Raw genomic sequence first — 26487 nt, 5'->3', positions numbered from 1 at the left:
GCGACTGGTCTTCTCTTGCAGAATCAGGGTCTCCATTCGGGTTTGGAGCCTGGTCTTTGGCACTCTTCCGCCCACAGTGATGTGGCAGCTCTACGGCGTGGCTGCAGCCAAGGCCAACAGATCCAAGTCATGTGGCAGCAAGAAATTAGAACGTTCAGGTGTCCTGAGATGCAGATGAACAACCTAGCGTAGCACCTGGGGGGAAACATTAATAATTAGATTGACTGTACATTAAAATAAGTCCATGCTTGAAATTCAATCTATGATGGGGAGCCAAGAACCAATTCTCTCCCCACCTGCCTCCCCCCTCCCTCTCTCCTCTCTCCTCTCTCCTCTCTCCTCTCTCCTCTCTCCCCCTCTCCCCCTTTTTCCCTCCCCTTCTCTCTCTCACACCCCTCCATAAATCCTGTTTTCTTCAATATAAATACCAGAACAACTAATTATGTTAAAAAGAATGCTAGATGCTTTGGAAAAAGAGAAGATTTCAGAAAGTTTCTGTAGCTGGCATAAAATTCAGACCTGCCAGGCTGGCCCTGTCGCTTCTAACAGCAATGCTTAACGTTGCCACATTTGGGTTGATGGAACATCTAAAGTTATTTCTTAAACATTTAGGGCTTGGGCAAAACCAAAAAGAGTTTCACCAACCACTTTTTCCCTTAATTTGTAAACCCATGTTTAAAAGAAATGTAATCCATATGTTTCTGCTTCATTTACACTTAGCTCATCAAAACTGTTTTATCTGAATTATTTGATGGCCAAAAAACTCTTGTCTCTCAAGGTTTTTTTCCTTAAATACAAGAATTTGAATTTGATTTGTTATTGTTTTAAGGCTCTTCCCCGCCCCCTTTCTAGTAAACTAATTCTACTCAGAGGGTTTGGGATTTGGTAGGAAACCAAGAAACTCATGGTTTAATGGGTCCTAAGCCAGGCAGTTAACATTTGGCTTCCTTCTAACTTACCCATCTATTGATTACAAAGTTTTGTTTTCTAGTTATTGAACTTTCTATAATTATATTGTTCTCTGTCTACCTGTGCCAATTGCTTTTATCTTGGAAAATGGAGGTTGCTTTGGGGTGCATGCAAGTTTGCCACGGAGCAATTTCAAGTCCTGCCTGATCCACACTGAGAAGGAAAGGACAACGTTGTGATACCCAGGACCGTCGAGCTCCCAGCCTGGCCATTTTGTTCTTTGTTGAGCAGCCTTATAAAACACCAACCATAGATGGGCTACTCTAAGACTACAGTAAACGAGAAAAAAATAATCCACTTCATAACACCACCAAAGATGAGATACAGACAAGGTCGCTGAACTATCCATAAATTCCCAAACATCCCCTCTCTGGCTAAAGCTGCTCCTTTGCCCAGTATTAGAACTGACCTCACCTTCGGACAGCTTTCACCTGGAACAAATCCCACTTCCTTAGACACTCCTCAGATCACCCAAAGTCCAAATCTTGTACCAGGTTTTTTCCTGATACCCTCTTACTGAGACACCCCAAGACCCCCGTGATGCGTGTCCCCTCAGGACGAGTTGTAAGTCCGGCAGGTCTGCTCTTGGTGGTCCTTGGCCGAGGGCATTGATGGTGTAAGAAAAATATCCCCCCTTCCTCTTCTAGGTTCTGAAGATCTAAGGTAGCTGGTTCCAGAAGGAGGAAAAGACAGGAGCGGGGGGATGGCTGTGGGGTACGGAGGCGCGCAGACCCCACCCTCTTCCTTCCTGTGCCTGGGAAGAGCCTGGGCACAGAGATGTAGTGCTCAATGAAATCTAACTGCAAAACAAAGGAAACGGGAGCAGTGACAGACCCCAGGGCATGCTGAGTGTTAAGGAGACACAGAGATCACACTCTTCAAGCAGAAGGTTTATTGACATTGAAAAGATTTGTGTCTGACTTAGGACTGCTACATAAGGTCCATGATTCACAATTCATGACTGCAAAACTGTTCTTATGTTTTTACTTTTTTTGAATAATGGTCCATAAATTTTTACAAGGGAGGAAGAAGCCATCTGTAATTTATTATATTTTTATTTCTATTTTCAAGGAGAAAATTGCTCCACAAGATCAGATAAACAGACACTTGACAAGGCCACCCCCAGATTATAAAGACCAACGAAGAAACGTGGGCAGTATGCAACCAACTGCTCAGTATTCTGGTAAGTGTTCTTAAACACTAATAAAAATTATAACTGCAAAAAGAACAAAATGTTCATATTTTTCCCTTTCCCCTTCTCATATGTGACTGTAACATCTTACCTAGTCTCCTTTGCTAGCTTTCCATTTTGCTTTCAGATCAAGAACAAACCTGAATAGGTTTTAGTCCTTTCATCAGGTCTTCTTTATTATTTTTGCCCCGTGTTCACACATTCCACTGCCTTCTGGCATTCCTCAGGCAGTTGGAAACATCTTGATCCAGGCAGTACAAGGTGAACGGCCGTTTCTCCCTCTTAGTCACATTTGTAACCTAAACGAAGCCCAGCCTTTTTGTCTTCACCATTGGGCCCATCTCTCCAAGGGGTCACCTTCCAAGACAAATTAGCCCTGACACCGAGTAATTGAAATGCAAATAAAATTTTTATGAAGTCCCTCAAACAACACCAAGTGTGGATTCCATTTAAAACATGCAGCAACATTTCATTTCGTAACAGCTCTCAATATAAAATAGGAGATGAGTGCCCCCCTCCTCCCGCCAGCCTTTCTCCTTTTACTCTCCCACCTTCAAAAGCAGGGTCCTCTGCGCGACGTGTCCTCAAGGAGGTTGAGAGACACGATGGGGTTTGTTTCGAGCTCCTTACACCAGGACCTAAGAGTACGCTTTGAGGAAACGAGGTGCCCGCTGAGATCGTGTGCAAACATCATGGTGGGTGTCTGGACTTCCCTTTGTCCACTCACAGAAAAGAGCCCGGTGTTGGTTTGGTAGCACCACAGGTATATCAGGAATCCGGGGCTTCTTTCGCAAGGGTGCTCGTGGCCGCTGCAATCATCAGCCCTCACAGATTCCATGGAGGAAGGGAAAAGAAGGACAGAGGCAACCTGGCCTCTCAGAAGAGTCAGACTAGCTTTTTTTACTTTTTTATTTTTTATTTTTGCACTTTTATTGAGAAACAACACACACCAGTCATTTTACCAGATTCCACGCACAGGTGCTCTGAGTGGACCAGTTTTTAATCCCATGGATGCCTAATACCTTCTACCCACACCCCTTTAGCCGGAATTTATTCATGAGGCCTTCATCAGCAAAAAGTCCGTGACACGTTGCTACAAGGTCAAGACTGTCTCTAAGGAAGAGGGGGTGGCTGATGCTGGGAGGCCGCCAGCAGGCCCCCAGCATGTTTCTAAGGGAGGGGCCCTCAGTCCCCAACGCGGACCCTAAGACAGTAAGAATCTCTGCCCTAGAGCACTGCACTTCCCACCTCTTCCAAGAGACGAAATAAGCAACAAACACCGCACAACATACTTTGTTTTTATTTCAGTCTCCATATAATAATAATAATTGCCTCACCTCGATGCTAATATTAGAAATAATATAGGAAACACATCTGGACGAGAATCTGCTGCATACTTCTAAATACCGTGACCATTATTTTGTGATCTTTCTGAAATTCTTTCCATTCTGCTTTTTTTAAAAAATCCTGCTCCCCTCACACACTTAGGGTGTGTTATTGAAATAGAGGACACCTGAAAGGGATGCTTTTTTAAACCTCTGAAGGATTTTTCCAGTGTTTTCCTGGTGCTTATTCACATCTCATGAAACCCTCAGCCACGAAGCTGCAGCTGCTGAACGGCAGTGGCAGTGCGGCGGCCTCGGTGGTAGTTCGAGTCTTGTCCCAAAGGCTTGCTCTGACGCCTCTTCATAGGAACCTGCGAATTCTGCGCAGCCCAGGGCCCGGCACGCAGCCTGGAGATGCGGGGAGAAGCCAGGCCCTGCCCTCTCCACGGGGCCTGTCTAGCTGGGGCCTGTTCATGAGGAAGAGCCACGCTCCAAGCTGGGGTGTTGGCTTGGCCGGCCGGCTGCCAGGGGCCCCGCGGCAGGGAGGGCCCGCTTAGCGCCTCCACCTTGCTCCCCGTCTCCCTGCCCTCCGGGCGGTCGCGGATCACCTGGTTTCAGACCTCTCGGCGTCCGCCTCTGCCAGGAGAGCCCTTTGCAGAGCTGTCACGCTCCACGTTTTTGTCTCTACTTCAATCTCTCATTCGCTCGTTCACCAAAATCTGCTCTGTGCTGTGAGCTTCCAGACTCCGGGCATGTACGAGCGAACAAACGAGGCAAGAACCCCTGTCCCCGTGGAGCCCATCGTCTAGCCAGCTGCTTCTCCCCCCTGTGACACTCCGTTTTTGCCTCTGAGGCTGTTTTCCTTGAGGACTTCAACCTCGCGGGTTAGGGAGATGCCCAGGGTTTGCTGAACCTCACCTGGGAGGTGGGCTCCCCCATTTAGCAGCACTCACGGGCTCCCCAGTTCCTGGCAGGCCCCGGGGGCTCTGCGGACAGCCCCCCACAAAAGCTGGTTGCTAACTGGAAGCTTCAAAGAGCAAGCACTGCTGGGAAGAGGCGGCTGTGATGTCAGGGGAGGACTCCCGGGCAGCTGGGGCCTGGGGCTGCGCTTCACGCAAGGGCAGGGCCCAGGCAGGGGAGCTGGGTCCCGAGGCGGTGCAGGAACCAGGCCCCCCCCCCAGCCTCGCCTCCTGGGGCGGGTGCCCTCCCCGTGGCCCCAAGGCCTGGCCAGCGTTGAATTCCACGCTTTCAGAGGCAGGAATTCACCCTTTGGGCGCTGAGAGCGACTCCTGGCAATGGGAATGAGGTGGATGGGTAACAGAATATGCTTTTCAAGGCCGTGGGCTGGGAACCCTACTGTCGTACCCTCCGTCCATTCTTGTCTGGGCCTTGGGTAACCAGCAGGGGTTGACGACAGCTGACTAGTCTAAAGGTGTAGACTTGGTCTTGGGACAGAGTAAAGCTAATGAAAAATGCAAAGTTGACTCTCACCTCCCCTCAATGATTCCCGAAGAGGAGGAAAGTAGCACCTATAAAATAAAGGCTAATTTAGTCTCCTTAGGGTGCAGACTTTAGGGGGTAGCCGAGGGCCATGCTTTCCCCAGCAGCAGCACCGTTGTCATCTCCTTCCCTTTATATGTTGTGACAGTTGTATCCTATTTGTGCTCACCCTGAGAGCCGTTCCAGGGTCGGCAAATCACTGCAGATTGCTGTAAAGAAAGGAGCGGACGGTGCACTAAGCCCCTCTCTTCCTCCTCCCGCAGGCGGCTCCCCCGCGGCGAGCCTGGGCTCCGGGCAGGCGCTGGCCAGCCCCGTCTCCGCGCACAGCCTCCTCCCGCCCGGCGCCGGCCTCCTGCCTCCTGCCCACGGCCCGCGGACGCCTGCGGCAGCCACGACGGCGCAGAGCACGGGCGTGTACGGGCACCTGCCCTGCGGCCCGCCCGGCGCCTACGGCGTCGCTTCAGGGATGGCTCAGCAGAGAGCCCCGCACCCGCTGCTGGCGCACCAGGGCGCCCCGATGCCGCGCGCGCCCGCCCTGGGGCCCAGCGGGGTCAACGGCGCGGCCGCCTTCGCGGCGGGGCCCGCTGGCAACGCACAGCCGTCGAGGCCCAGCCCGGCCCACGGCCTGGCCAGCGTGCCGGCGGCGCGGACGCCGAGCGCGGCGGGCCCCGCGGGCGCGGGCTGGGCCTCCCCGGAAGCGCCGGCCAAGCCGCAGGAGGCGCTGAAGCTCCCCGGGGCCCCTTTCCCCGCAGGTGCCTTCGCCCCTGGCCAGGCATCCCAGCCGGCGGCGGGCTGCCCGCAGTTCCCCCCGAGAGCCGGGGCGCCGGCGGCGGCGGTGCCCATGAGGCCGCCGGGCCCGGCCAGCCAGGCGCCCGACGGACCGGGCGCGGGCCCGCTGCGGGCCCTGAACCTCAAGCCCGGCCAGCTGAGCGCCCAGATTTTGCCTGGTGTGGGCCAGGCGGGCACGGCCCTGGGTCCAGCCAGGACAGGCATGGGCCCAGCGCTGCCCGCCGGTGCCTTCCCGACCCCCAGCCAGAGCGCCAGGCCCTTCCCCGCAGCCGAGCAGGGCGGCGACGTGGCCTTCGACTTCCTCAGCCAGCAGGTGGGCCTGGGGCCCGCACTGGGCGGCGACGCCGACTTCCTGGACTCCCTGCTCAAGACCGAGCCGGGCAACGACGACTGGATGAAGGACATCAACCTGGATGAGATCCTGGGGAGCAACTGAGGGGCGGCAGGCGTGCGCCCCGAGCGCCACGGGCAGCGCGTCACCAGGACCGGGAGAGGCCAGGCGTGGACTCGCTGTTGAACTCCCCAAGATACCGTTGCTTGCAAATGGAAAGCGAAAAGCAACTGCGGTGGGGAACATTTTAGTCCAAAAGCTTGTTTTTCAAGCTCCAACCCAGAAGGAATAGATTGGGATCACGTTTCCTCGTCTAAACTCCAGGACACGGTATCCTCTTTATCCAAACAGAACTGTGATGTCGATGTGTAATGAATCGTGTCAGATAGGCTCTCCACGCCCCTTCTCTCCCTGCAGAGAAGTCACAGAGCCTGTAATTGTTTCAACCTCATGTCCGGCAGAGGTACTAGTTCCAGGCAACAAGCAGCAGATTCCTAACTTACTCTAATGTATACCAGCGTGGTTTAATCTTGCCACTCTGCTTTTTTTTTAATTAAATTTCCTAAAGCTTCCAGGATAGATTGCTATGTTGGCGGTTTCTTTGCAGTTCCTGGTGTCCTAGGTAAGGGGGCGCTGGAATGCTTAAGAGCAGCAAGTGGATCGTGAAATTTCTTCCCTCGCTTTTTCAGTTTTCCCAAATATCAGTGGGATGCTGTGTCTAGTGATGTAGCAACAACGGAGAGCTGTGCAGTTTTGCTTGGGCTTCCATCGCTGCTTCCATTCCCAAGACCTGCCCCGATGACGCTGAAACGCGGCCGCGTGCCCGTCGGCGTCGGGCTGCGCTCTCGTGGGGCAAGCCCTCCACCCGCTGCACCTGCCACGTGGGAGGGTTCTTTGGCTCACGCAGAGAGCAGGGTGTGGCTCGCTGTGATGACGGCAGCAAGTGAAACTGAACGTCGTTCTCCCTGCTGATCTTGATGGCCAGAGACCAAAACTGAGATTCGAAGGTACCAGTTTTGGTTGGAGATAAGGTGCGGAAGACGGGGGCGGACAGTGAGTAGGGACAACTCTAGCTCGTAGGGTTTGAGGGAAAGCTTAACCGAGAGCAAAGAGGAGCCGTCTTTCCCTCGACATATTTTGGGGTCAAGAGCTGGTAGAATGTTTCTGTTAGGAGCAATCTGTTATTCATTTTCTGTCCCTGGTGTCTCCTTCACGTCCAGGTTTCTCCCTCAGGGGTGAGCATGGAGAGAACTTTCTTGAGCCATTTAGCCTCGGTGCCCAATACACTTCACCTGTAAAGTGGGAGATGCACGTGCAGATTTAGGGTGGATGCAAAGCATCCTTTTCTCTGTTTCAGAGAAGCAACAGTTATCTTCAGGCTTTTGGTTAGACACCTACCAATTTAGACAGCAAATGTCATTTAACTGAAGCTGTTTGAGAACCGAGTTGCTAAATATCTGTTCAAAAAAGGAACACATTTTGCAAATTCTGTAAAACATTCTCCCACTCTTTAGTAAGCCCAGCACTCTGCACTCTCCTTTCACACAATGCCAACATCACTGGCCCAGAATCTTTTCTGTGCTAGGTTGTAAATATAAATAAATTACTTGTTTTGTAAACTTTTGTAAAGAATATTTTGGTAGAAATACTTAAAACATATTCTCTGGGTTATATTTATACATATGTGAAATAAATATACTATCAAAGTTATATTTGATACAAAAAGTAAATGGTTACCTTTTGTATGCTAATATACAAAGTTTTGTATAATATGATGGTTTATTTTTAACTCTATACTTCACAGGTGGCTGAGTGGGAATTTTAAAAAATTATCAAGAGGCTTATTAGATAAATTTGTATCCTGAAGCCTCAATAAGAAAGCATTCCAGGTTTCAATCTTTTCTCTTTTCTTTTTTTTTTTTCTTGCTTTTAAAATTCCTTTTTAAACCCTTAGCTCTTATCATTTGATTATTCTGCCATGCACATTGTATCGGTCTCCATGGTATGTGATCTACATTTGTTTTCCCATTTTATGATACAATATTTCTCCATGCAAAAAGAAAGAAAGAAAAGAATGTACATACGAGCACCTTTATTCTTTATTTTATGGCTCCTCCATATCACTGTATATATCTGCCAGCACTGCCCAGTTACAATCCTGTGATTCAGCTAACTTTTTGCCCTAACATAAATAGTATGTTTTACAGTAGTTATCAAATTTAAGAGAGATAAAGCAATCAGAATGTTTGGAATTTCTTCTATCTTAATGTGAATTTCATAATTAATGTCTATTTATTCAGCTATTCATTAAAATACAGGATTCTTTGGAAAAATGGTGTAGTCTATAGTGTGTTTGTTGGCAGCCTAATACCAAAGATGACGTAATTTTCCTGAAAGCTGAGATAATGACAATTTTATAGACGTATTTAGCTGAAACCTTAGGGTTTACAACATTGAGAGCTATTGGAATACAATCTCCCATTTATAGAAATACCAGACTACTTAATCGTTGGCATTGTTTATCATCCTGACATATTATATCGCAGATACAAGTAAGTTTTCTTTTTTTGTTTTGTTTTTAATTTCAAAACTAGGAAGCAATTTAAGCAAATGATTCATGCTTGGCTTTGTTGTAAGCCTGATGAAAACAAATAACTCTGCTCTAAGTGAATGCACTAATATTATTTGCATTACTGTAGCCATACTCATAACTGTAAAGATTTCAACTTGTAAAACAAGTATTTTGTACTGTGTGTATTTCCATGTGTTTAAAAAAAAACAGTTTATAAAATTCAGGAGTGCTCCTCTTGTATGGAATCACATGTTCAGCTCCAGGCATTACTGTTCATGACAGAACTTGGGTATTTAAACACAGCCTTTTTCTCTGGGAAAGTCCCAGGGCTGGTGGAAGCCGCCTTGTCGCTCTTCTCTGGGTCCGCTCCTGTGCGTGCAGCTCCCACTGAACCCTTGGGGACGCTGCTTCATCATCAGGCCCTGTGGGCAGGTGCCCAGCTGCCCCGTGTGACCTGGCTGGGGCCAGGTAAGGGCGCAGGGCCAGGTAACGAGCCGCCTGAGCCCCCGTACGCAGCCCCCTCGAGAACCAAGGGGAAGGAGAAAGAGGAGCTTTTCAGGGTCGCGAGAGCAACCATTCTAACCAAATTCTCCTGCCCCGCTCTCTAAATATGTTGCTAGTGCCCCCCTGTCCCTGTCGCCTCTGCCCACAAGTGTGTGGCATTATCCTTTCACTAGTGTTACTAACGGAGCAAGAATAAAATTGGCATTTTTATAGGGTCCTTGCCCAGGGAGCCTGGAAGGCTGGGTAGTAAACAAAACCAGCATCAATAAGGAATAAATAAAATACACACAAATTAAGAGAAATGTTTAGGAATTCTAGATGTGCCCACGGACACAGAAATAAGAGTGTACAAATGTGAGCACAGAAGAGAGAAAACAGCTCCTGCTCTGCGGTTGCCAAACTTTCCGTCCACAATTTCCATTTTATACTCTGTTTTCTCACCCAGACAGGAGGGTTTGCTGCTGAACTATCTGCATGTTGCTTTCCAACGCCAAAACTCCATGATTAATTTTTTCCAAAACTGAGTGGAAAATTAATTTTAAAAACTCAGTAGCGTAATTTTAAAAATAATCGCATCGCTGACCCTCTTGAAAATTTTAAACTTGTCGGTTGACTTTATTTATCACAGCAGCCATCCCCTGTATTTGAAGGGATAAGTCATTTGAAGACAAGCGTTCAGTAGGTGAAAGCCGGACTGTAGACAACGGAATAGCAACGTAGATGGAGGTGCTTGCAGGCGAGATGCAAATCAAGCCCTGAAAATTAAAGCTGGAATGTGGTATAGTAAATGGTCATTTTCCTACACACTCACGGAATTCATAAAAAAAATAATTGCCTGCCAGGAGGGAGAAAACCAATACTTTGAGGAGTGTGGCACACTAAAAGTTTTAAAGAACTCTTGTGAGTTGTAAATGGGAGTGTAACATCTTTTAAATCTGCTTCTCGAGTTCCTGTACTAGATGAAGTGATGGGAGAGCCTGATGGCAACCTCAGAAGTAACAAGAGTGTGACTGGAAACTATACCATGAGACTGAAGAAGGCATATTGACCTCGGATTTTTAAATCCGAATGCTGTGTGCCTTAAACCTGCACAGGGTAATATTAAAAAGGTTTTTTTTTTTTTTAATTTTGTTTTGTTTTATTTTTTATATAAATAGCATTTGTAGGTTGCTTCTACCAAATTTAATTCATCTTCAGCTCCAGGATCTGCAGGAAATATATTTATAGATACTTTTTATAACACTTAGGATTCATTCGGCAAATGGGAGGGAGAAAAGTTTGGAAGGAGAGGGAGAAAAAATATGTAGAAGGATCTGTATAAATATGTAGAAGCTTCTTACGGGATTCTTTTAGGAAAAGAGAGAAGAAGGAAGGGAGGGAGAGGCAAGGAAAGAGCACACCTCACGCTGACTTAAAGAAAGGCTCTTCCAGGTTAACCTGCCTAAAAATTCTAGGAGGCGGCTCTGGGCTTCGGCAAGCCTGAGTCGCAGCTCGGTGGTGGCATAAAGAATTGGTCTATCGCTGCCCCTCACCTTGGCTTGTCCAGCAGGCTTTCTAAGACCATTGCCAAACACTCCAGACTCGCCTGTACAACCCCAAGTCCAGCATGTGCAGTGAATCAAAAGGTCACGCGCTGTCCTTGAACCGTGGCCTTGGTCAGAGAGATGCGCTCTTCCGATTGGCCAAGTCTTTGTCAGACCCCTGTCCCTGGGGCCCGGTGGTGCCCCCTCCACCGAAACCAGCTGGACTGAGATGATTCTCCAGAGGAAAAGCAGGCTGTTACTGTCAGAAAAAGGGGAACGGTTGTAAAATAAAACCACAAATGCCCACTTTAGTACTTTTTTTTCCAGTTAAAATCAGAAGTGTTTTGTCTTATTTTAATTACCACATCAACTTTACAGGATTACAATTGCCTTAAATATTTCTGAAGTTTAAATACAATCTGCATAATAACGTTAAAGGATGTAAACTTTCAGTCTTCTTTTAAAGCTCAGAATCACACCTTTTTTCGTCTCTTTTTATGGTCTTTTTGCCCCTTTTTAAATTATTACTTTTCCCCCTTTTAATACGTTTATGTTCTGCAAAAAGTGAAATTGTCCCTGGCCACCTGGCCGCAGCCAGGGTGCAACAGGCTGGACTCGGACAGAGGCAGACTGTGGCTGTTGCCTTTTTGGGGGACTTTATTTTCTTTTTTCCTTTTACCTGAGTTCAGTCCTGGTCTCCACACCACTCACAAGCCCCAGAGAAGTCACATGTCAACAATGAAAGGCTGAATGTCATGTTTGCGAAGAGAAAAAACACAAAACACAAAAGCAAAATTAGGGTGGAAAAAAAAGGAACAGTGGGGAAAATGGTCTAAAAAAGTGACTGTACAAAGACACGATATAAAAACCGCCCAGCCGGCCCGACTGTCCCTGCACCCCTGCCCGCCCCTACGGCTGGACAGCCTGCTGGTTGCTCCAAGGGTCACAAGGAGGATTCCAGAAGCAGCCCAGCCTCAGAATCTCCAGAGCAGGGGGGCCCCGTGAACCGTCCTCGACCTGAGCTTGGGGGTCCCCACCCTCACTGTTCTGCCAGGCCCCACGAGTTGCGCAAGTTCTGGAATCCAGAGTGCACCCCCAGGTCCTGGTGACCGCCACAGCCGCCCCAAGCCAACCCCGGTTTGCACAAGGGGTGCCACAGCGCACCCCAGAAAGCCCCCTTCCTTAAATCCCCACCAGCAGTGGTGGCTGGGAGGGCGAGTGGGGGAAACCGAGGCACGCAGGGGCCCTGGCGCCTGCCCTGCCATGGCGTGAGCCCCAGGCTCAGCTGCGCCCCCTCGAGGTGGTCAAGGAGAGGGACCAGCCCGCGTGCCGCCCGCATCATCTCCTTCGGTCGTGGGATTGGGCAGCCAGCCCCCCCACCCCCCCACCGACGCGGACATGCCCCAGGGAGAGCCGGGCCGACGTGGCGACGGCCCCTGGGGTCTGGGAGGGGCCCACGCCCCCCGCCCGCTGCCCTATTCCTACAGCTCCCCCCTCAGGCCACAGGCTCCCCCGCTGTCCCCAGCACCCTCCTCCCCACGGGGAGTGCGCCAGTCTCACCCCCTCGGGCGCCAGCTCCAGGCCAGGTCCAGGCAGAGCAGCCCCCAAGCCCAGAAGGCGGGAGGCACCCCCCGCACCACCCAGTCCAGCTGCGGGTGAGCGGGCCGGGTCGGATGTGGGAGGCCGGCCTGAGGGGGGAGGCCGGCCTGAGAAGGGGAGGCCAGCCTGACGGGAGAGGCCGTCCTGAGGGGGGAGGCCAGCCTGACGGGGGAGGCCATCCTGAGAAGGGGAGGCCAGCCTGACCGGGGAGGCCGTCCTGAGGGGAGGCTGTCCTAAGGGGAGGCTGGCCTGAGGGGGGAGGCCAGCCTGAGGTAAGAGGCCAGCCTGAGGGGGGAGGCCGTCCTGAGGGGAGGCCGTCCTGAGGGGGGAGGCCGTGCTGCTCTGCGGTCAGCCCTGACGGGAGGCTCCAAACTCCCCGTGCCCTGGGGCCAGGCCCAGCTCCACCTGGACAGGGGCCGTCCCTCCCCAGCCGGGCAGACCCCCTGCAGCGAGGCCCACCCCTGACTCCCTGGGCACTGACTTTCACTTGAGGTCACAGACAGCTTCTCAAAACTATCAGCTGATTTCTCACCAGGGAAACCAAAGCACTTTGTTCCAAGCAGCAGCGTGACTGCAGAGTCGGGCATTGGGCGCGGGCGACGGCCGAGCTGGGACGACCCTGGGTCTGGGTGGCCACCCAGCACCGAGCCAGGCAGGTGCCCCCTGTGCCCTCAGGGCGGGGCAGGAGGACGCGGCGCCGGGACCACTGGGCAGCGAGGCACCTGCGGCCAACGAGGAGGACAGCCCTGCCTCTGCCGCCCGTGGGCGCTGGGCCTCCCGCTGCCCACTGGAGCCGCCCTGCAGGAGGGAGCCCTGCGCAGACCAGGCCAGACGGGCCCGGGGCGGGCTGCCAGCCAGGGCCAGGGCGGGCACAGCGTCCACGCTGCCCCAGCCAATGCCCAAAGCCGCTTGGCCTCAGACAACAGAAATGGGTCCTCACAGTTCTGGAACAGACATAGGAAGTAAGGTGTTGGCAGGGCTGCTTCCTTCCGGAGGCATCTCTCCTGCTTCTGGTGCTTGCCTGCAATCCCCGATGCTCCCCGGCCTATAGATGCGGTGCTCCCTCCCTCCCAGCTTCCAGGGCTTGCCCGCAATCCTCAGTGCTCCCTGGCCTGTAGATGCGCCGCTCCTCGGCCTGTAGATGCGGTGCTCCCTCCCTCCCAGCTTCCAGGGCTTGCCTGCAATCCCCGATGCTTCCAGGCCTGTAGATGCGCCGCTCCTTCTCTGCCTCCATCCTAACAGTGCCTTCCTCTGTGTCTGTGTGTCCTTTCTGCCTCCTGCAGGCCCCTCCCATTGGCGTTTGGGCCCATCCTAATCTAGAATGATCTCCTCCTGATTCGCACCTTAACTCCACCTGCAAGGACCCTATACAATGTCACATCTGAGCTGCCAGGTGGATGTAAACTCGGGAGGACACAGCTCAATCCATCACTACGACACCTTCTGGTGACTCAGTCATCTTGTCGACCTAGGGTAGAAGCACCTTTCCTAGCAAAGCCCAATTTCCTTCCCTCTCTGCTTTCATGTGCACTAACTTTAATCTAAAATTGTCTCTTTATTGTAGAACAACATCAGTTAGGAAACAATTCACCTGGAAGTATTTGCAAACTTAACCGATGCTGATGTCAAGGACATCGCAGGCCCCTGCCAGCCTTCGCTCCCCACCTCCTTTTCTACCACGGGCCACTCCAGCCATGGGGAGACGTGAGTCTACCGGACAGGCCAGCCTTACGCCCAGAGAGGGGCCGCAGGTCAGCAGGGTGCCTCTTGGGCAGGCCCTCACCGAGCGGGTGCCACGACACTGGGACTGGCCTGCCTCCTTCCTCCAGCCCGCGGCGGGCGCAGGGGCTGTGTCCATCCACCAGACCCGGAGCGCTTTGGTCCGCTCGGAGACGGTCCACAATGGGACTTCTTCCCCTGCTCATCTGCGCTCTGGGCTTTGAGTGACACCGAGGTCATCTGTCCTTCTGGACTCTTTGTAGTGTAGGTGAGAAAGGGATCATTTGCTGGAAGTTTCTGCTATGCCTGAACCTGTGCATCTTGGCCACAGTGACACACAGAGAACATTGTTTTGCGTTCCACTGACTCTAAGAAACACATTTTTCTTATCTGAAATGGGATTGTCATTTACAATTGTTACATCAAGAAAGCACTGTGCTATTGTATAATTGTCAGCATTTTTTTCCCTCGTGGTATGTAGAATAATGGTGTGTCTTATAATCAATGGCATCACAGATCTGATGAAATACAGCATTTGTGTCATCCAACAGGGCTCTGAAGTGTTCATTGACCTGGTAAATAGAGGGGAGCAAGGAACAAGTATTTGGAAATGGATGGCAAGTAAAAGGACAAAGGCATGCATGGGGGGGATAAGCAAAAATCAAAGATGCTGGTTATCTTTGAGGGAATAGAGAAAAATGTGATTGGGAAGAGGTACACTTCAACTGTAATTGTATTATATTATTTTCCAAGCTGAATGGTGGCTACAACAATGCTAGTTTGTTTTCTACATGTTTTTCTTTATCTGAAATAGTTTTATTAGAAATGTAAAGAAAACTTAATTAAATCATTGGCAAGTCTCCCTGAAGGCATTTTGCTATCAATAAATGTATAACTAAGAAGTTATTAATTTAGGTTTCTGGGAGTACGTAGATAAGATACCCTAAAAGGCTCTCCTGACTAAAATAACTGAAATGCTGAATTTAAAAATAAAAGGAGGATTTCAAAACTTACTACAAAGCTACAGGAATCAAAACAGTGAGATGCTGGCATAAGAATAAATGTATAGATCTGTGGAACAGAATTGTGAATCTAGAAATAAACCCTCACCTTTATGGTCAATTGGTCAAGGATGCCAAGAAAATTTAATGGAAGAAAGAATAGATGATTTGGGGACAACTAGAGATCCACATGCGAAAGAATGATGTTGTACCCCTATCTCACACGACATATAAAATTTACCTCGGAATGTTCCACAGACCTAATTTGTAAGCACTAAAACTATAAAACTATAAAAGAAAAAATATGTTTAAATCATGGCCTTGGATTAGGCAATGGTTTCTTATTTATGACACCAAATGCACAAGTAGCAAAAGAAAAAAACAGATAAATTGAACTTCATCAAAATTAAAAACTTTTGTGTTTTAAAGCCACTATCAAGAAAATGCAAAGACAGCCCACGAAGGGGAGAAAAATACTTGTAAACCATGTATCTAATAAAGGACTAATATCCAAAAAATATGAAGGACTCTTACAACATAAAGAATAAAAAGACAACCCAAACAAAAAAAAAAAGGCAACGGATCTGAATAGACATTTTTCGAAGAAGATATGCATATTGCCAAGAGCACACAAAAAGATGTGTAACATCGTTAGTCATCAGAAAAGTGCAAATGGGAATCTTCATATACTGCTGGTGGGTATGTAAAACGGCGACGCCCCTTTGGAAAACAGTGCGGTGGTTCCTCAAAGTGTTACACATAGAGTTACCACGTAACCCAGCAGTTCCACTCTTAGGTATATGCCCCAGAGAAACGAGAACATGTCCATGCAAAAAACTCGTGCATGAGTGTTCATAGGAGCTGCGTTAGCTTCCTGGCTGCTAAAGCAAATGCCCTGCAATGGGTCGGCTTAGACAACGGGAACTTATTAGCTCCCAATTTTGAGGCTGGGAAGTTCGAAAGGAAGGCGTCAGGTGGCTCTTTCCCCCAGAAGACTGCTATTCTGGGGCTGGCTGGCTGTGACTCTCCTGTCACACGGCTGTGCACGTGGTGGCCTCTCCTGACTTCTCCTTTCTCTTCCAGGTTCGGTTGTCTTCCTGCTTCTGTCTTTCTCCTGTGAGGCCTTCTCTTAGGGCTTCCAGTAATGGGATTAAGGCCATCTTGATTCAGCTGAGCCACATCTTAACTGAAGTCACCTCATCGAGTGGTCCTATTTAAACGGGCCCACCCGCAGGAATGCATTACGTTTACGACCATGTCTTTCTGGGGTACGTAGGTCTCAGCCACCCCTGGAGCATTATGCATAACAGCCCAAAGTGGAAACAGGCCAGTGTGCGCCAACTGGTGAATGGATGAACAAACTGTGGTGTGTTCTTACAGTGGAATATTATTAAGCAATACATTATATCACATTATAACATAAATATCATATTATGGCATTTATATGAAGTGTCCTGAAGAGGCAAAGTCATAGACATAGACAGTAAACCCGTGATTGCCCAGGGCCAGGTGGCAGGAAGTGGGGAGTGGTGCACAGGGTTTCTTTGGGGTGGCGAAAACACTAAAATATCAGGTAATGGTGATGATTGCACAACTCTGAAAGTGCTAAAACCCATTGAAATGTACACTTTGAGGGGTAAAGTTTATGGTATATTATTTATATTTCTATAAAGCTATTCTTAAAAAGGGAAAAAATTAAAAGAGGCATTTAAAAAGTAGATCAGGTTACCACCAAAGCAACCCATATGCCAAGCCCTGAAATGAAATACGTTTGGCAGTCCTGGGACATAAGCAAGCGTGAGAGCTAACTTTCACCCTGACGGTTTCTGCTGAATTCTGGAGACCTGAAACTTGCTTTGGCAACTGCAGAGGGTTTGGGGGACAGGCTACACAGGCTGGGCCCTGCTTACGGTAGATTATAATTAAAAGATCCCCTACAAAGAAGGATACGAACACAGAGTAAGGATGAAAATGACCTAAATCCTGCTGTGTTTATCTCAACCTTTATACTGCACAAAGGGAAAAATCCTCCACCTGAAAATCTATAATCACAAGAGAACATTCAAATGGGATTTGGTCTGTACTTATGAAATGTGTGTGTCAAAAAAAAGGAGGAGGAGAGGAGGGGAGGGGAGGGGAGGGGAGGGGAGAGGAAAACCCAAGTGTACAATTTTATTTGAAGTATCCCAGCTGATGCATCATTAAGAAACAGGCAGGGAAACGGACTTTGGCCCAGTGGTTAGGGCGTCCGTCTACCACATGGGAGGCCCGAGGTTCAAGCCCCCGGCCTCCTTGACCCGCGTGGAGCTGGCCCATGTGCAGTGCTGATGCGCGCAAGGAGTGCCACGCAGGGGTGTCCCCCGCGTAGGGTAGCCCCTCGCACAAGGAGTGCATCCATAAGGAGAGCCGCCCAGCGCTAAGGAGGGAGCAGCCTGCCGAGGAATGGCGCCGCCCACACTTCCCGTGCCGCTGACGACAACAGAAGCGGACAAAGAAACAAGACGCAGCAAAAAGACATAGAGAACAGACAACTGGGGGAGGGGAGGGGAAATAAATAAATAAAAATAAATCTTTAAAAAAAAAGAAAAGAAAAGAAACAGGCAGAGGAAAGTGGACACAGCTCAATTGATAGAGCATCTGCCTACCATATGGAGGGTCCAGGGTTCGAACCCCAGGACCTCCTGACCGTGTTGTGAACTGGCCCACGTGCAGAGCTGCCACGTGCAAGAGTGCCATGCCACGCTGTGGAGGTGCCCCACACGCAGGGAGTGCGCCCCACAAGGAGAGCTGCCCTGCATGAAAAAAAGCACAGCCCGCCCAGGAGCGGCACTGCACACATGGAGAACTGACAGGACAAGATGACGTAAAATAAAAAATAGGCGCGGTTTCCCGGTGCCACCAAGGGTGCAAGCGGACACAGAAGAACACACAGCAAGTGGACACAGAGAACAGACAATGGGAGAGGGAGGAATAAATCTTTAAAAAAAAAAAATAGGCAGAAACAAATGCAAATCCTCTCAGGAGGCTTAGAAAAATTCCCACAAAGTTTCAAAGAAAATCAGCATCAGATCCATTATCAAAAATTTCAAAAATACATTAAGTGTAGCAGTTTGATATTATTGATGAATTCCAAAAAGAAATATTGGATTATGTTTGTAAACTGATCTTTTCCTCTGGGCATATTAGATTATATTGGATTCATAGGTTTACTTGATTAAGTAATTATGTAAATCTCTTGTGCCAGTAGGGTGTTGATTTCCCACCCTTCGGTGGGTAGGGACTCACAGGTAAGAGGCATGGTAAAGGACAGAGTTAAGGGTTTTTTTATGCTGGAGTTTGATGCTGAAGCCTTAATCTGGAGCGCTGGGAAGAGAGGAACCCAGGAAGCCTGAGCCCTCGCAGACGTCGGCGGCCATCTTGCTCCAACACATGGGAATAGACTTTGGTGAGGGAAGTAACTTATGCTTTATGGCCTGGCATCTGTAAACTCCTACTCCAAATAAGTTCCCTCCATAAAAACCAACCAATTTCTGGTATTTTGCATCAGCACTCCTTTGACTGATTAATACAATAAATAAACAAAGTGTTATGAGTAAGAACCCACATAAACAGCAGGCCATAGAAGAAGACTCCCGAAGCCTCGACTACTGAAAATAATGGAAACACGCTTCTCTGTTTAATATATTTAAAGAAATAAAGTAGAAACTAAAAATATCAGCATGAGTTGAAAATTCCATCTAGTGATTGGGGAATAAACATTCTTTTTTAAGCTTGTGTGAAATGAACAGTCATGAAAACTGATACCTTTATAGCCATGAAATAGCCTCATAAAATTTCAAAAGATTGGTATTATATAGAAATGAATTTACAAAGATAACTTGGAAAGCCCCATTCACTTGGAAATTAAAAAAAGGAAAAACACTTCATCTAGACAACTCATAGGTCAATTTTAAAAAAACATTAAAATATAGAAAATACTTATAATGAAACAATAATAGAATATGTATGTTGCAGAAGGAGTTCCTGGATTTACCATAATAGTTTATGTTAGAATAGAAGGCTGAAAATGAATGAAAAGCATCCAACTTAAGTAGTTAGAAAAAGAAGGTAGGCTAAAGCTAAAGAAAGTAGAAGGAAATAATGAAAATAGGAAAATGCAGTTACTAAGATAAAAACAGGAGCAGAGGTAGCTCAAGTGACTAAGTGCCTGCTTCCCATGTATGAGGTCCCAGTTTCGATCCCTTGTACCTCCTACAAAAACAAAATAAAGCAAATAAAAAACCAACTCTCACTGGGGAGGGGATGTAGCTCAGTGGTTGAGCGCCTGCTTCCCATGTATGAGGACCTAGGTTCAATACTGATACCTCCTAAAAACAAAACAAACAAAAATGATAAAAACAAGCATATAATAGAGAGGATTAACAAAGCCAAAATTTGGCTCTTTAAAGACACTAAGAAAATAACAAACTATTGAGAATCCAATCAAGGAAAAGGAAGAACAAGAAACAATTTTTGGAATTAAAAAGGAGCATAGCTATTGAAACTGCACATATTAAACAGATAATATTAGGTTTTATGAACAAATTTATGGCAATAAATTTGAAAATTTAGAGGTAATGAATGAATTAATATAAAATGCAACTCACCAAACTGATTTAAGAAAAAGTTGAGAACTTGGGTAATTTGATAACTATTAAAAGCAATTGGGATAGTTGAAAATTTTACCACAAGGAAAATATCAGGACAAGGTAGCTTAGCAGAAGCATTTTACTACATAATCAAAGAATTGTGAAGTCCAACCTTCTGAGAAAATATGAATTTTCTCAGAGGATTTTTAAAAGAACAGATAATCTTCAATTCACTTTTTGAAGTTGGCATAACTTTAATACTAAAACAATACATGGATGGCGTATGATAGGAAATGACAAATTAGCCACTCTCGTGTATAGTTTCCAAAATCCTAGATAATTTTAGCCAACACAATCCAGTAGTATATTGAAACATAATGCATTATGACCAGGTTGGTTTTCTCCCAGGAATACAAATTTAGTTTAATATTTTTAAAATTGATAGAAACAAGAGAAAGATGTCCTCTATTATTATTCCTACCCAATCTTCTATTGGAAATCCCAGTCAATGGAGTAGAATCAGAAAAAAAGACACAAAATACAAAAAAATTTTTTATCAAAGAAAGAAAACAAAGTCATCATTATTTGCAGATAACCATCTATTTTAAAACCCCCAGAGGAAGTGGATTTGGCTCGACTGATAGACCATCTGCCTACCCTCTGGGAGGTCCAGGGTTCAAACCCAGGGCCTCCTGACCCGTGTGGAGCTGGCCCACGTGCAGTGCTGATGCGCGCAAGGAGTGCCGTGCTATGTAGGGGTGTCCCCCACGTAGGGGAACACCACATGCAAGGAGTGCACCCTGCAAAGAGCGCTGCCCCACCGAAAAAAGTGCAGCCTGCCCAGAAATGGCACCGCACACACAGAGAGCTGACGCAGCAAGATGATGCAACAAAAAGAGACACAGATTCCTGGTGCCGCTGACAAGAATGCAAGGGGACAAAGAAGAACACACAGCAAATGGACAAAGAGAGCAGACAACTGGGGGGAGGGCAAGGGGGAGAAAAAAAATCTTAAATAATAAAATCCCCAGAGAATCTAACAAGTTTTCAGATACTAAATCAATATGCAAAAGTCATTTTTACACCTCACCAACTATTACAAAGTATAACTTGAAAAACATATTCAAAAGAACATAAAAAGCATAAAGCATCTAGGAAATACACACACATACACATGGGTATAACAAGCCCTACATGACTAATAAAATTCTAATAAAACAACATTTAAAAAGTCCAAATAAACAGAATAAAGACCAAGCCCTTAGAAGGAAAATTCTATATTATAAATTCACCAACTTTCTCCAACTCAGAGGAATTTACCAGGGTACCTCTTGGTGTTTCCATACCCAATGATAATAGTACCTGGGCAAGTGCAGCAACTTGAAAAAAGCAAGGTACGCAAGGACTCAGTTCCCTCAAAAATGAAGAACAAGCATCTAAGAGAAGTTCTGGCTGAGGGAAATCTAGAAAGGGTGGTGAAGGTTGGAGACCACCAGCCCCCCCACAGCAGCGGGGACTGGAGCTTGTCCATTGACCCACCTACTGTCAAGACTTTTATTCTTTTCCTCCTTTAGGGGAAACCGTGCCTTGAACCGTCAGGAATGAGTGACAGTATAGAGTGAGCATGGTGTGGACCTTGACTGGCTCTGCATGGGCACAGAGGGGACTGTAGCAGATCCTCGAGGGCTGCGCCACGTTCCACCTCTTCTGGACAGCTCTCGTGGAAGCTGATGGCTTCCCACGCCCTCGGCCTGTTCTCCAGCTGCGGCAGCAAAGCGTTGGGAATTGATGCCCCAGGGCTGGTCTTCAGCCAACGTGGGACAGAAGTTGGGGGATAAGTCCCACAGCCGCTCCTCCCTCAGTGGGCCACTGCTATGTGCCTCACATTTTCAGAGTACCTAGCAGGAGTGAGTCCATTGCTTTCAGCTTCAGCCTGCCCATCAAGAGACCCTCCATGGATTTCCTTTCTTCCAGTCCTCCTTCCTCCCTCCTTCGCAGTGCTTCCTGTGATCATGGCCCCTAATAAGTAGTTTGTACCCAATTCTCTTGTCTTAGCATCTACCTTGTGAGGTATCAAACCAAACCATAAATATTTAAACATTAAGAAAGATTATCGCTAATATGAATGACTACAAGATTAAATAATCTTCAAAATAGTTTTTATTCATTATTCTTTCATATACTAACTTGAAAGCAACATGTCACTTTCCAAAACTCTGCAGAAAAAGTGTGTATAAATATATATATATATCTCCATCCACCTTTTCTATATAATGTGTGTCTCCATGTGTATTATTCTGCCTTTCAACACTTACTGGAAAACGAGAAGACCGTCTTCATCTGCTCTTCTGGTTACAGTTAGCAGGACATTTTTGCTCATCTCTGGCAGGATCAGAGGTTGGAAGGGTGTCTTAATCCTGCTCTGAGTATGCCAAAGTAGAGGTCTTTGTTCGTTTCACAAAACTGAATAAAAGCAGTGTTGTGAGGATTAGATTTTGACAATTCAATCCAGATGACTACTTTATTATGGAAAAATATTCTGCACCCCTTAGCTAATCCAGAAAGTACATCTATAAAGAAGGCATTATGGCTGCATTATAATACAGTTACAAATATGGAAGTGAAAGATGATACGAGCCCAGCTGTTACAGCGCAGAGACTGCATGAATTCATTGAGGGTTTTGTGTCTAGGAAGATGTGGATTATTCAAGATTTTTTCCAAAAATCACTTCACAGACTCTCACTTTAACATTTCAAAGTGGATAATATTTGAAGAAAGATGTTTCACTTCTTTTAAATACAGTAATAATGGGGTTTGAAAGCTAAATATGCAAAGACTTTTCTAAAAGAATGTGTGCCAGCAAGTTCTGAATGTCAATTGTGTTCGCAGATGTCTCTGCCAGGGCACGAAATTTTGGCATGTTTCATAACAGTCTTTCTTTTCTGAAGAAGTTATTTGTACTTGTCCAGTGACATGAGGTTTTTATGTGGCATAGAGAAAAACTGATAATCTAAAAAAAAAATGTACAAAGCTTTGGATGTCCAAATTTAACTGATTCTGGATGTGAGTTATTAAGCAAATTAAACATTATGTATGTGTATTTGTTTGCCTTTATCACAAAGATTCAAAACACATTTAATCATATTTCATTTCAGAGAAGTGTGTTCAAACTATTTAAGAGTTTTCGTTTTGTTTTAGGAGGTACCGGGAATTGAACCCAGGACCTCATACATGGGAAGCAGGTGCTCAACCACTTGAGCTACATCTGCTCCCTAAATCTACTTTTGTTTGAAACCCCTGGTTGCCTTTATTATATTTTTTTAAGATGTATTATTTATTTATTTGTTTGTTTCTCTCTCCTTTCGTTATTTTGCGATCACTGTCTGCTTGTCTTCTTGTTTGGAGGTACCAGGAACCAGACCTGGGGTCTCCCATGGTGTAGGAGGGAGCCCAGCCCTTGAGCCACATCGGCCTCCTACCCCCAGCTGCCTTTTAACTACTACTGCTGATTTATTTCTCTCTTTTTAATGTGTTTGGTTTCTAGTTCTTTATCAGCTTACCTAAAACCTTACATTAGTGGTACATTCATACCATTTTCAGCTTGTTTTATTATTTTAACTCTTTTTATCTTTTAGTGCTTAGTTGTAATTATTTTGTTGTATATGAATAATGGTTAATCCTTTATTCTTCTTTCCATTTTTTTCTTTCATTCCATTTTATCATCTAGTTTTATTGTTCTTAGTCTCTAGTTATATATGACATGAAAGTTTTATTTAATAAATGTTTAAAATTATTTTAGCATACATCTTTTAATCGATTAGTGTATTACATGTTATTTCTTTAAGTATTTATTAAAAGTACTTAAAACACTTTTAAATAGGTTAATTTATAAATAAGAATTTATTTATAAATTCAGAAGCACATTTATTTACATAGAAAGGCATTTCCAATATACAGTTTAAGTGAAAAAATGTTATAAAACAGCATGTGTGATATATCTCAAAGGTATGCAAAATTTTAACACTGGCTGGTAATTATTTCTGGATTGATGGGCTTATTGGTGTTTTTCAATTTTTATTTTTGCTTTACTGATTTTTTAAAATGAGCATGTACTGTTTTATAATAAGAATAAAAATAACTCCTACCCTCTGGTTTATTAGACTTTCCCTGGCCAGCTAATAGGGAGGTGAGGAAGATCAACCACCACACCAGAGAGCCAAGAGCGCCTACAAGCAGGAGAATCGCATCCATCATCCATGTGGAATCTAAGCCCCCTCCTGATGTAGAGGGGGAGCGGACATCACCATCCCAGGGTCCACAGGATGGAGGACTATAGACTAGAGTAGACTTACTGGTGTTCTGCTGGGGAACTATTGTGATTAGTAATGGAAGAAATTGTAATATTGATGTGGAGAAAGTGGCCATGGTAGCTGCCGATGGTAGGGAGAGGGAAGAAGAGATATGATGTGGGGGCATTTTCAGGATTTGGAGTTGTCCTGGGTGGTGCAGCAGGGACAGATGCTGGACATTGTGTGTCCTGCCATGGCCCACTGGGTGGAATAGGGGAGAGTGTAGACTACAACGTAGACCACTGTCCATGCTGTGCAGCAGTGCTCCAAAATGTATTCACCAGGTGCAGTGAATGTGCCATGATGATGCAAGAGGTTGTTGATGTGGGAGGAGTGGGGAAAGGGAGGTGGGGGGGTAAATGGGGACCTCATTTTTTTAAATGTAACATTTAAAAGAAAATGAAGAAAAAAAAGAATAAAAATAAGGGAAGCAGATTTGGCTCAACTGACGGAGCATCCGCCTACCACATGGGAGGTCCAGGGTTCAAACCCAGGCCCTCCTGACCCGTGTGGTGAGCTCATCCACGTACAATGCTGATGTGCACAAGGAGTGCCCTGCCATGCAGGGGTGTCCCCCACATTGGGGAGCCCCACACACAAGGAGCACGCCCCATAAGGAGAGCCGCCCCACATGAAAAAAAAATGCAGCCTGTCCAGGAATGGCGCCACACACACAAAGAGAGCTGACACAGCAAGATGACGCAACAAGAAGAGACACAGATTCTGCGTGCCGCTGACAAGAACACAAATGGACACAGAAGAACACACAGCAAAGAGGTAGAGAAAACAGACAAGGGTGGGGCGGGGAAGGGGAGAGAAATTAAAAAAAAAAGATTACCATTAAAAAAAAATAAGGTTATCTTCACACGCACACAGAAAGCCACACAACCGACATCAGGGAGGAAGCTGTGAGGACAGCTGTGGCCTGGGGGCTTTTGTCTCCAGGTGGCCCTGCCCAGCCCCTACAACCTCACCTGAGAGCCTCCCACCTCCTGCCCATTCCCTTCGGTATTAAATTCCTTGAATCTAGAAACTAACTAATATCTGCCCATAGAAAATCCAGCTGAACACTGAAAAGGGTACTTTAATTAAAGTAAGATGATTGCAACTAAAAATTCATTTTTAGTTGGCAATTCCTTGAGCATCTTCTGTGTCTTGTGTTCAGGTACAGCAGTGAGCTGCGTCTTCTCTTTACGGAGATTACAGTCTTCAGATTCCACAGTAGCCAGATTCCCACACAAAGGTGAGGGAAGGGGGAGAACAGGCTTTGTAGCAGTTTGATATGGTTCATAAATTCCAAATATAGATATTGGATTATGTTTGTAAAATGGTCTGTACCTGGGCATGGTTAAATTATGATTAGGGCTTTGATTGGACCACATCAGAAGATAAAGACATGGCGAAGGACAGAGTTTCAGTTTTGATGTTGGAGTATTGAGCTGGAGCCCAGGAAGTGAACACACAGGAGAAGAACACAGGCAAATGGAGACAGCTCCTTGGACACGGCAGAAGCCCCAGGGAGAGACCCAGAGCCGGTCACCTGATAGTCTACAGCTGGCCTTGTGGAGAAAACAGAGAAGCTGAGCCCAGAGAGAAATGAATCCCGGGAAGAGAGGAACCCAGGAAGCCTGAACCCTGGCGACATCGGCAGCCGTCTTGCTTCAAAGCATGGCGAAAGACTGGTGAGAGAGGTAACTTATGCTTTATGGCCTAGTAACACTGAGCTTCTACCCCAAATAAATACCCTTTATAAAACCAACCAATTTCTGGTATTTTGCTTCAGCACCCCTTTGGCTGACTAATACAGGTGTATTTTCAGAAGGTCCCTCTACAGTAACAACTATACTGTCAACAACGATGAATACCTAAGAAGTTATCTCTATGTGCTAGAAGCATTTGCCTTATTCCAACTCATTTAGTGCTCAGAAAAACCCACCATAACCTCTACAAGAAGGATATTATTGTCTCCTACAAATAGAAGCAGGAAATGAAGCAAAGAGAGGTGAGTTCGCCAGGGTGGTACCGGTAGCTAACTCATCGGGGTTAATTTTGGCCATTAACAAGATGGTTTTAAGCCTCCAGGACATGTCTTTAATTAAGAAGACACATTTCTATGTCAAAAGCTAGACTTCAAAAATTCTTTTATCAATCTGCTTCCAAATGTCTCTGATTTACCGCAGTTGAAGACAATGTAAAAGAGGTCCAATAATGAGCCCTTGATACTGATGACTATGCTTAGGAGCCTGTGCGCCTGAAATACGAACTAGGTTTAGAGCTGTAGGGTGCCTAAGAGTTACCTCCTGAGAGCCTCCATGTTGCTCACATGTGGCCAATCTCTAAGCCAAACTCAGCATGTAAATGCATTATCTTCCCCCCAGCATGGGACATGACTCCCAGGGATGAGCCTCCCTGGCACTGAGGGATTACTACCAATCACTAACTGGTGATGCAACTTGAAAGAGAGTTTGAATAAAAGGGTCAACTC

At 46.6% G+C, this 26487-nt stretch overlaps 1 protein-coding gene across 1 annotated transcript in view; it reads left to right on the top strand.

The window, feature by feature from the left end:
* Positions 1 to 8439, top strand: part of MAML2 (mastermind like transcriptional coactivator 2) — a 309818-nt gene extending 301379 nt beyond the window's left edge. Inside the window, exons 4-5 of the mRNA XM_058289121.2 lie at positions 2041 to 2152; positions 5250 to 8439. Coding sequence (XP_058145104.1) covers positions 2041 to 2152; positions 5250 to 6211 — 1074 coding nt within the window. The 3' untranslated portion in view covers positions 6212 to 8439. The remainder of the gene's footprint in view (positions 1 to 2040; positions 2153 to 5249) is intronic.
* The last annotated feature ends 18048 nt before the right edge of the window (positions 8440 to 26487 follow it).

The sequence above is a fragment of the Dasypus novemcinctus genome, chromosome 27 (assembly GCF_030445035.2).
Source record: "Dasypus novemcinctus isolate mDasNov1 chromosome 27, mDasNov1.1.hap2, whole genome shotgun sequence".
Classification (NCBI taxonomy): Eukaryota; Metazoa; Chordata; class Mammalia; order Cingulata; family Dasypodidae; genus Dasypus; species Dasypus novemcinctus.
This window is presented reverse-complemented; position numbering and strand designations above follow the sequence as displayed.